Raw genomic sequence first — 11,720 nt, forward strand, 5'->3', positions numbered from 1 at the left:
AACTAAATTAACAACAACAATAACAAAAATCGGTGACCAAAATAGGAGCGCAACAAAACTTGGGTGATTATCTAAATAGATTACCCTTTAAAAAGTTAGAATTATTGTTAAATGTTTTTAGAATTATCAAATTAATATTTTAATTATAATTCACAGTTTAAATTGATTATTAACCTTTTAAGTTATTGCGTCAGGTCACTCACCCTCTTTATAGAAGTTAATAGATAAGTTGATAAAAATATAATATTTTGATAAATAATTATGTAATTTTTAAAAGTTAAATCACTGAAATGTAATTTTAATGGAAGCTGAGTGACAATCGCTTAATTTCCACTGAAAATACCCGCAACCGTCCACATCCATTCTCTGCTTTCTTTTGCTGGTTCGTTGATTTCTAATCTAAAGTCTAACAGAGTCGAAGACAACAGTCCATATCCAATTCCACGCCTTTCTGAATTTCTATTTCTTATCTGCTAATGGCTTCTTCACATCATTTCTGATTTCTTCTTGCTTGCTTCTTTCCTTTTAGTATTTTCTTTCTTGCCTCTTTTTTTACTCTCTCTGACAGTCATCTGTATCCCCAAAGCAAAAAAATAAAATAAAAATGGAACCAATTGGTACTGGTGCTACTGCCAATGTCTGTTCCGAGGCTGCCAAAGGTATTTTCCACCAAGTTAAACGTCATATTAGATATGTAATCTTCTACCAGAAAATTGTTGACAAGTTCGAGCAGAAACACTGGACGTTGATTGCAAAAAGAACAAGTGTGCAGCAAGATGTTGATGTTGCAGAAAGGAACGGGGAGAAGATTAAAGCCGATGTCCTGGATTGGCGCCACAGAGTGGAGAAGGTTGTCACTGAAAAGGAGAAGAAAGTGAAGGATCTTGAAGTCAAAGCAAAGACCAAGTGCTTCTTTGGCTTGTGTCCCAACATCAAGTCTCGCTACCAGCTTAGCAGGAAAGCAGAAGAAGCTGCTGCTACTTTTGATGAGCTTATCAAAGATTGCCAATTTGAGCGCGTGGGGTACCCTGATGTTCCTGAACCCGTAGTCCATACAGACTTTGAGGCCTTTAAATCAAGAGAGGAGGTTTTCAATGATATCATGGAGTCACTGAAAGATGCAACAACAAGCATGATTGGAGTGTACGGGATGGCTGGTGTGGGCAAAACATCGCTGGTCAACGAAGTTGAGAGACAACTCCATGAGGTTGAGGTTAAGTTATTCGATTCAGTAGTCAGGGCAACTGTATCTCGAATTCCTGTAATTAAGGAAATCCAAGACCAAATAGCATACTCATTGGGTTTGAAGCTTGAAGAAAACAGTCTGGTTGTAAGAGCCCGTAGATTATGTGAAAGGTTAAGGAAGGAGAAAAATGTTCTTATTATTTTGGATGATCTTTGGAAGAAACTGGATCTAGAGGAAGTCGGAATTCCATTTGGAAGTCGACACAAAGGATGCAAAATACTGTTGACCTCAAGAGATCAAAATGTTCTAAGCAATGGGATGGATGCTACAAAGACCTTTGCAATTGGTGATTTAGAAAACGAAGAAGCTTGGAAGTTCTTTAGGAAGATGGCCGGGGACAGTTTTGAAAGTGATGAGGAGCTGCGATCTACAGCAATTAAGGTAGCCGAGAAATGTGCAAGATTACCACTCGCCCTTGCAACTGTTGCGAGGGCGTTGCGAAATAAACCTTTAATTTTTTGGAGTGATGCTTTACGACAATTACAGAGGTCTTACTTAGAAAAGAGCTCGGATGATATATCTACTGAGGTACATTCGGCTATTGAGTTGAGTATCAATCATTTATCGAGTGAAGACCTCAAGCAGATTTTCCTGCTTTGCAGTTTACTGCGTCGTGACACTAGGATTGAAGACTTGTTGAGATATGCTTGTGGTTTGGGTCTAATTAAAGGAGTCAACACCATGAAAGCAGCACGAGATAGGCTGTTAAAAATGATGAGTACCCTCAAAGAATCTTGTTTGTTGCTTGATAGTAAAAGTACCAATGAGGAGTACTTTGATGTGCACGATCTTACTTATATTGTGGCCAAATCAATCGCTTCAAAGGACAATCAAGTGCTTGCTTTAACAGAGGAGGATAATGATGAGGATGAGGATGAGGATGTTGTAGCAGATTGGCTAAATAGAGAGTCAATGAAAGAGTGCAACAAGATTCTTTTGCAGCATCCTAGAATCAACAAGCTTCCTGACCAGTTGAATTGTCCGCAGCTTTTTCTTTTCCTTTTGTTTAGCAAGGATCTCTCCTTGACGTTGCCAGATAACGTCTTCAAGGAAGCAAAAAATCTTAAAGTCTTAGATTTGACTGGCGTGCATTTTTCTTCTTTACCTTCATCAATTGGTCTCCTAACTAGCCTCAGTACATTGTGCCTAGATCACTGCAAGTTGGGAGATAACCTAACCATTATTGGAGTGCTCAAGAACTTAAATGTGCTTAGCGTTTTGCAATCTGATATCAAAATTGTACCCAAGGAAATTGGGCAATTGTTGAAGCTAAAGTTGTTAGATGTAAGTGGTTGTACTAAACTCGAAAAAATTTCAGCTGACGTCTTGCCACGTTTGTCAAAATTAGAAGAATTATATATGGGTGGCACTTCTATTCAATGGGGACAACCCAATGCTAGTCTTGCTGAACTGAACACACTGTCTCATTTGTCCACTTTAGAAGTTCAAATTCCGGACGCCAAGTCTGCCCCAGAGGGCTTCTTTCAAAAGTTGCAAAAGTTGGAAAGATACAAAATTTGCATAGGAAAGGAATGGGAGCGGTTTGGCAACTATCAGTATTCAAGAACCTTAAAACTCAGGCTCAACACAAGCATTGATGATTTGAATCATGGAATTAAGAAGTTGGTAGAGAGAACTCAAGATTTAGAATTGGATGAACTCAAAGGTGGGAAGATTGCACTGAAGGAGTTAACAGATGAGGAAAGCCTATCACATTTGCAGAATCTGCATATCCAAAATGGTTTGGATATTGAATCTGTCATTAATGATAAAAATGAATTTCCTCGATTGCAGTCCTTGACATTGCAGGGTCTTCCTCAACTCGTTAGCTTTTGCTCTCAAGACAAAATCGATGCTCCCTCATTGACTCAACTTGAATTGCCACTTTTCGGAGAAAAGGTATCTATAACTCTATATCTTTCTAGTTGTTTAGTTATGTGAGATTGTTTGTTTTTTTCCTTTTGCTGTCCTTATAATGGGTTCTTCAGTCCCTAATACTCTCAACATATTTTATTTTTACTAGAATTTTTCTACTATATGACACTTTTTATTGGTTGGCAAACTTTATTTTTGGTTTTTGAGTTATTAGCTTGTCTGTATTGTGTATTCAATAAGTATGTTTTAAAAAAATTTATTCTCATAAATAAAATTTTAGTTTTTAGAAAAAATATGACATGTTTTGCAATTGGAAGCATATCACCATTAAAAATCATTCATACATTAAAATTTCAAACATGTAATTTTTATTGTATTTGGTAATTGCAAAAATAGAATTATAAGGTAAATATTCCTTTAACTATATATATACACATTTTTTTACAATATTTGTTTGAAAGTAGAATTAACTATGTGCATGGTTGTAGATTTCGTTCCCTTCCTTGGAGAAATTGCACTTGTCATCGCTTAATGTTACAAGGGTATGGCAGAATCAGTTGTCGAATGTAGCTTTTTGCACTCATGAGAAGTTAACCACATTAAAAATCGAGGGTTGTGGAAACATAAAATACCTATTATCATTTTCTATGGCTAAATATCTAGTTCATCTCAAATACTTTGAGATAACTGCGTGCAACTGCTTAAGAGAGATAATTCTTTTGGAGGATATAGAAGAAGAAACTCAGGCTACGATGACTTTATCATTATTTCCTCAGTTAAAGTCCTTAGAGCTAAAGGATCTTCAGCATTTGAGTGGATTTTGTTCCAACTCCCAAAATAAAGTTATTGAATTTCCATTCATGAAGTCAATGACGATATACAACTGTCCAAAATTGGAGGGTTTCATTTGTAGATATACAAGGGAAGGGAACCGAAGAATCTCTAGTCAAGGTGATCTGTTTGACAATAAGGTGGGTTAATTCTTAATTTTTAGGTTTACTCATTTTCTCCTTGTTGGCTTTGGCTTTAATGGTATAGTGGATAGAAAATTGAAATTTTTAAGGAGTAAAAAATAGAAAGATAGAAAACATTTATTTTTCTTTCCTATAGTGTGGTTGATAAAAAATACGAAAAAAATTAAAAGAAAAAATAAATTTCTTTTTAATCATTTCTTGGTACAGTTGAAAATGAGAGGAATGAAAATGAAATTTTTGAAAAATGCATATTTTTAGACTAACAAACAAGCATCTCTCTTATTTCAATTTAGAATATTTGTTTTTATGCATTAGAATGAAAAATGGGCATTTCTCTTATTTTCTTTTCTCTCAATTTTTTTTACCAATCACGCTCAACATTTATTTATTTTCCACAAACCCGCACAATAAATGAAACAAACAGCCAGCTTCTAATTTCATTATATTGGCATGAGTGCAGGTTGCATTTCCCAGTTTGGAGGAAATGAGAATTTGCTACTTGAGAAAGATGAAGATGATATGGCGAAACCCACTTCCACCAAATTCATTTCCCAAACTACAACAATTGAGAGTTGAAGGATGTGATAAGTTGTTAACCATTTTTCCATCTAATATGCTCACAACATTTCAAAGGCTGCACCGTCTAACTGTAAATACTTGTGGTTCCTTACAACAAGTATTTGAAATCATGCATGAAGAAAAAGAAAGTGCTTTACTTGCAACCGCTCAACTAAGAGAATTGCATATTGGAGGATTACCAAAGTTGAAATATATTTGGAAAAATGATCCCAAAGGAATTTTTTCATTTAAAAAAATCTGTGCAATATCTGTTTTGGGCTGTCGAAGTTTGAAGAATGTATTTCCAGCCTCAGTAGCCAAAGACCTACCACAACTCGGTTATCTTGCAATATCTGATTGTGGAGTGGAGGAGATTGTTTCCAAATTAGAGGAAGGATCAGATTCGGAAATAGCCGTCAATTTCAAGTTTGATCAACCATACGCCCTTATGCTTTGGAGGCTACCAGAATTGAAATGCTTCTACGCAGGTAAATATACTGCTAAGTGGCCAATGTTAAACAAGTTGGAAGTAAGTGAGTGTGGGAAAATGAAGATATTAGGTACACAACTTGATTCCCCAATCCATCCACCGCTTTTCTTGGTTGAAAAGGTATGAATCCTCTCACTCCCACTCTATATATTAAATTGTTTTAAAAAGTAACTTTCTTTTTACTCTAATGAACAAACAAAAGAAACCCTCTTAAATTCTTAATCCCGACCCTAAACCCTAAACCCTAAATCATAAATCCAACCATGAACTCTAAAATCTACAATCTTAGTTTAAACTCTAAACCATTAATCTTAGTTTACTATTATTGTCGGTTATTTTTTTATTTAATTAATTAACACAGAAACTTATGATAACTAAGGTTGAAATATTATTTAGAAAAGTTAATTTACTGATGAAGAGAGTATGATATTAATTAAGAATTTTTTGAAAATATATGATGTTTCATTTATGTAACAGATGCTATTCTTCCTGTGTGCACTTTTCTTCTCACGACCATTAGTAATTCTTAATTCGAAGATGAACATATTGACTCCAAAATTGTTTTCTGATTGGTTTTCAGGTCATCCCTAAACTACAACATTTGACATTAGATAGTGATTACATTGCAATGATAAGTGATAGTCAATTTTCAAGCAGCCTTTTTCATGGAATAAAAGCTTTTCAAGTGCATGGCCACGGTGGTAAATCAATTGATTTCCGAATTTCTTTCCTTGAGAGATTCTACACTCTTGAAAACCTTACTATCTCTTATTATGAAATAAAAGAGCTATTTTGTACTGAAGGAGATACCGGTAATGAGGAGATGTATGCTGGGACTTTGTCAACAATTAGAAACTTAAAATTGGTAGCTCTTAATAATCTAAAAGATTATTTATGGAAGCAAGACGTACAAGTGGACCACATTCTACCCAAACTTGAGACTCTTGAAGTTCACAATTGTTACAATTTGATCAGCTTAGGATCATCCTCAGCATCATTTCAAAATCTCACCACATTGGATGTGTGGAATTGCGAAGCAATGAAATACTTAGATACATGTTTAGCTGTCCAAGGTATGGTCCAACTCAAGAAGTTGATGGTAAGAGACTGCATTTCAATGACAGAAATAGTTGCAACTGAGGGAGATGAAGCAACTTGTGACATTATTTTCAGCAGGTTGAAAAGTTTGGAACTTGTGAATCTACCACGACTTAAGAGCTTTTGTTCAGGCAACCACACATTTGGATTCCCATGTTTAGAGGAATTAATAGTGAGTGGTTGCCCTGAATTGGAGATATTTTGTAAGGGAGTTTTAACTAATCCACCATTATTGCAAAAAGTAGAATATGGAAATGATAACGGACATTGGTATAGTGACCTTAATAACACTATCCAACAAATGTACTCAATAAAGGTATTATTGTATATTCCTTTAGTTTAGCTTTGGTTATTCTGGCTTATTCCATAATATCATTCTTTGTTTCATATGGTTTGGGTTGGGTTCGTTATTGTATATTCCTTTAATCCTTGTTTCGTTGTTGGATTTTGTAGGCTGGGTTCCAAGCTATCGGGTATTTAGTCCTCTCAGAATTTTCCAAGTCAATTGAAATATGGAAGGAGAACATTCATGGAAGTTTAGATTTCAAGAAACTTAAGGTTTTAGAAGTTTATAAGTGTAATAGCATGACATACATATTTAGCGTTTCCATGGCTTTAGATCTTGCGCAACTAGAAGACATAAAAGTGAAACAATGCCCTATAATGGAGCAGATTATCAAAAAAGGAGCAGAGGAAACTGAAATGGCTACACTCTTGTTACCCATGCTTAAGAAGATAAGACTTGAGTCATGTTCAAGGTTGACAAGTTTTTGTATGGGAAGCATTACCCTGCAATGTCCATCTTTGTATGAAATTGCAGTAGATGATTGCCCAAAGATGTATGCACTGGCGTCTAAAAGGGAGCAAGAGGATATAGAGGTAGTTGGCAGAGAAAAGATACCCTTTTTCAATCATAAGGTTAGTCTCTTCTCTTTTGTTTAGTGTTTTAACTTTTTAATTTATTTGGGTGAAAATTAAGTTAATTAATAGAATAAGAAACTATAGTACATAATTTCTACAGATAGAAACTAAAAATGTCTTATGTTAAAGACTGTTCTAATTGAATGTTATAACTAATATTGTAAGGGTATGTTCTTTTTTTTCAAATGAAATTGTAAGGGTATGGTATGACAATGCAAAAATGTAATAAACAGTAATAAAGCATAGATGGGAATGGAGACTAGAGATTGTTTATGCAGTTCAGTTAAACAACATATGTCTTCGGCTTTGATCAAAGAATTAAATCACTATACAAACTCTCAGTACAACACTTGGTAACAACTCAATCTGCCCAAGCTCACCTAGGATAATTACAGCCTTAATGTCATACAGTTTGTTTGCACTCACCTTCCACTCCAATCCTTCCTACAAAGGCTAGAAAACACACTCCCAGAGTTTGAAAATTTTGAAAAATCAGACTCTACTCAAAGGTTCCTGATATCAAATAGAATAGCACTACAGTCAGTTTTAAACTCTGAAGGATCCAACTTCTTTTAAAGACGTGTAGACTAGACTGCCTCATCTCAAAATTTGATGAATATCTAAATCCCGTAATCACTTCTTTATCCTCAATTAAAGATCATGATTATCGCAACTTAAGGAAAGTCTACAAGTCTGACTCTTGAGAATATCTAGTTTACTTTTACAAGATTATCCCATATTTGATGCTCAATCTCAAGATAAATACCAAATAATTCATGCAATGAGGATTGTGTCTACAGGTTTTGTGTGCCAACTTGCAGTACTTGGAACTGTCATCAACTAACATCAAAATATTATGGCCTGATAAACCAGACAGGGCTACATCCTCTAATGTTCTCAACTTACAAATCTTAATTGTGAAGGGTTGCCACAATTTGGAATATCTATTCCCATCCCTTTTAGCAAAAAAATTTGAGCGGCTCCATCAACTTAGCCTTTTTGATTGCAAAAACATGGAAGAAATAATATTTACAGATGGATTAGCAGCAGGAGAAGGGATACCTCAGATTTACTTATTCACTAAGCTACAAATACTGGAGTTCATTAGGCTTCCAAAACTAAGGACATTCTGCCATCAAGAAAACTCAGAGACCAATACTCTCTTCAACCAAAAGGTGGTATTCTTCTTTTGTTTTTTTGTAGTAATATTACTTTTCATATCTATGTAGAATTTTAACTTGTTTTCCTCATTAACAACTTAAATTAATTCCCACAGGTTGCGTTTCCTAGCTTGAATGATTTGAGAATTGTAGGCATGGGAAAGTGTAGAAAGATATGGCATGATAAACTCACTATGGGTTCATTTCATGAATTAACCTTCCTTGTGGTGGAACACTGTGACAAACTTTCGAATGTTTTACCATTTGATATGGTGGAAAGACTTGAAAAACTTGAAACTCTGCAAATATTGGAATGTGAGTCGGTTGAAGAAATAATTGGACTTGCTGACGATCATGGACTCAACTCAAATGAATCGATTGAGCTCAAATCAACCACCAAGTTTGTGTTTCCTCGAATAAGACAGCTGATACTTCGTAAGCTACCCAAATTGATTGGTTTCTACTCCAAGGTGCATACTACAGATTGGCCATTGTTAAAACTATTGGAGGTGTGTGAATGCAGCAAGGTGGAGACATTCGCTGGGGAGTATATCAACTTTAGAGAAACACAAGGAGAGAACCAACCCGTTATCTCTGTTCAACAACCCCTATTTTGGGTCACTAAGGTAAGATCTCATAAAAGAAATTAAATAAAAGGTCAATCTAAACAGATTTGCATATTTTATCATTCACTTTAGAAGATTTGCTTTTATTTAACATATATATGTTTCTTAATTTCTCAGGAAACATTCCCCAATTTAGAAGAATTGTTTTTGGTTTGGAATGGCTATATGAAGGTATGGCTTGGACATGGACCAGATCCGAAACAATATTGTCCCAAACTAAGAAAGTTACATTGTCCCAAAACATGAGTTACTATCGCGGATTGTTTCATTTAGTCATTACCAAATCTTGAATACCTTTCTTTTGGCAAAGGGCTACCTTCAGTGAATTATTTCCATGTAAAGGAATAAGAGATAAAAGCAAACATGTAGGAATACTTGCTTGCTTGAAGGAATTAAGGTTGTATTATTTTCCTGAGTTGACACATCTCTAGAAGAACAAACCATCACTTGCAGAAGTTTTCTACAAGTGTTGGGATGCGGCAAATTAAAGAATTTAGGGCCATATATTGTATCATTCAAACATTTGACTACTCGAAAGTATCAAAATGCCATGGATTCAGAAATTTAGTAACATTCACAATAGCTAAAAGCATGGTGTAGCTGACAAGAATGAGTGTTACTGATTGCCAAATGTTAGAAGAAATCATAGCTTTTCTACACTGATGAAGTCATGGATGGCATCGTTTTCTCCCAACTCAAGTCTTTAGAACTTGGTAGTCTTTCAGGCTCTGCTCAGAGGATTATACCTCGGTAATATTTCCTTCCTTGGAAGAAATATTCATGAGACTTGTGTCCGAAGATAAGGGCATTCTCCACTTTGACATCGGAAGCCACTTGTCAACAATTTTGAGGTGAGATTCCAAAGTCATTTTTGCTTTTATTGAAGTTGTGAATAGAATTAGATAAGTAGTGTTCCCTAGTTAAGTATATATGTTTGATATTCTTACGAGTAAATTACTTTTGTCACAATTGAATTAATGAGTCATACTTGAGAATGAACATTGTGAAGGGTTGAGAAAATGATTAAAGAGGACGAAGGTCAAATCTTATGATCACTAGTGGTATGACTCAGAGATTCCCTTTTCAACTCTTTCCATTGAAAGGTAATATCCCATTTTTGTTTTCTTGTATCATTGCTTTCTTTCATGTCTTTTTTTTTTTTGGGTTCAATTTTCTTAAATATTTGATTCCCTATTCTTGTTGTTGTCTAGCAAACTAACCTTACTTAAATATATTTTAATAAGATAAAATTAATTGATCAATCATTCTTAAAAAATAATAATTAGTCATTCACTTATATCTTTTAAAAAATTAATTACTAAAATCACGTCTATTCATTTTGGAGTTAGCTTTATATTTAGAGATATAAATGTTTTCATGTATTTCCCAAATTTCTCGACTTTTCTTCGTATTTCTTTATTTATCCATTTTTTAGTTATTAAATCATCAATGCTTATGATTTAATTTTTACAACTTTAATCTAATGGTTCATATTTTTTTATTTCTTAATTGTTTAATTACAGTTAAGTCATTTTTTCACTTAATGGCAAATTATACTTGAGGTCCTGCAACTTTTTTCAATTACAATTTAATTAATACCCTAAGTTTTTAATTCTAAATATTTATATATTTTCAATTTCATTTTACATAAAATAGTTAATTACTTTCCCACCAATTTTCTTTTATACGCTATTCACATTTTATTCCTCACACTTTTGCCAGAATTCAATTGAATCCTTTCTAAAATTTCTATTTATACTTTTCATTCTTGTGTCCAATTTTACTCCACTTACACTATTCAAGTAATAATTCTTACCCTCTTTTGAAAATTTACTTATTTATATTCTCATAATAATATTATTTATACCACCAAAATTTTTGGGTGTTACAAAACCTCTCGAATAGTTGAATGATAAATAATTTCATACTCATAAAATATAGTAATAGATGATTAATAATATAATAATTAATAGTATAACTTTAAATAGCATACCTTCCTAAATTAAATGTAAATATAAAATGTTCCTACCATTTTGCCAAATAATTTTATATCAAAGGTAAAATATACCATTTTGACAAAAAACAAAACAGTAGTTTTAAATAACAATTAATTATAATGTTGAATTAAAATATTAACTAAAAAAGGAAAGTAAAACATTGGGATCATTTTGATAGAATATGCCCTTTTTCATCTAAATTAATACCGTCAATTTATAAATTATTTGATCTTTGTTTTCAAAATATATACATTACTTTTTAATCAATATTACAGATCCTAGACATATAATCATACCGTATATAAGATTTTTAAATAAATATGTTTAAAAATTTAATATTAATTTTATTAAAAGTAATAACATAACAATTTTTAAATATATATTTTAAAAAATTAAAAATTTTAAAATGGCTTAACAAGCATATTTTAAAACAATTTTATTTTATTTTATTTTGTAATTTTTATAAAACTTTACATAAATACTTTAAAACTGCTTAAAATAGATTAAAAACAAGTTACAATTTATTAATTAAACATGTATATATTAAATATATTTTCTATTGTACTATATTTAAATAAACATTTAATTTAAAACTTCATTTAGGTAAAAATTTGAAATTTATTTTACGAATTTTTAAAACTTCATTTAAAAATTTTAGAATTATTAAATATATTTTAAATTAAACAAACAATGCATGAGATAAAGAAAAAAACTAGTATATATATCTATACTATTTATTAAGTGCTTTACTAAGTTGGTGTCACCCTCAACCGGT

General features: G+C 32.8%; 1 protein-coding gene across 3 annotated transcripts; it reads left to right on the forward strand.

Moving 5' to 3' along the window:
- The first annotated feature begins 346 nt into the window (after nt 1-346).
- Nucleotides 347-10,081, forward strand: LOC105804778 (uncharacterized). 3 transcript variants are annotated; one of them, XR_008191068.1, is made up of 9 exons: nt 347-3,145; nt 3,610-4,092; nt 4,556-5,263; nt 5,724-6,557; nt 6,695-7,159; nt 7,963-8,337; nt 8,439-8,948; nt 9,066-9,799; nt 9,958-10,081. XR_008191068.1 is itself a non-coding variant. In XM_052624101.1 (9 exons), exons 1-9 carry the CDS (start codon nt 605-607, stop codon nt 9,082-9,084), a joined length of 5,847 nt encoding a protein of 1,948 aa, XP_052480061.1. In that variant the 5' UTR covers nt 347-604; the 3' UTR covers nt 9,085-10,081. The 3 variants fall into 3 exon arrangements, 2 of the variants coding, with proteins under 2 accessions (XP_052480061.1, XP_012492985.1); XM_052624101.1 differs by having other exon boundaries at nt 8,439-8,757; nt 8,846-8,948; nt 9,066-10,081; XM_012637531.2 differs by having other exon boundaries at nt 9,066-10,081.
- The last annotated feature ends 1,639 nt before the right edge of the window (nt 10,082-11,720 follow it).

The sequence above is a fragment of the Gossypium raimondii genome, chromosome 11, assembly GCF_025698545.1.
Source record: "Gossypium raimondii isolate GPD5lz chromosome 11, ASM2569854v1, whole genome shotgun sequence".
In the NCBI taxonomy this organism is placed as follows: Eukaryota; Viridiplantae; Streptophyta; class Magnoliopsida; order Malvales; family Malvaceae; genus Gossypium; species Gossypium raimondii.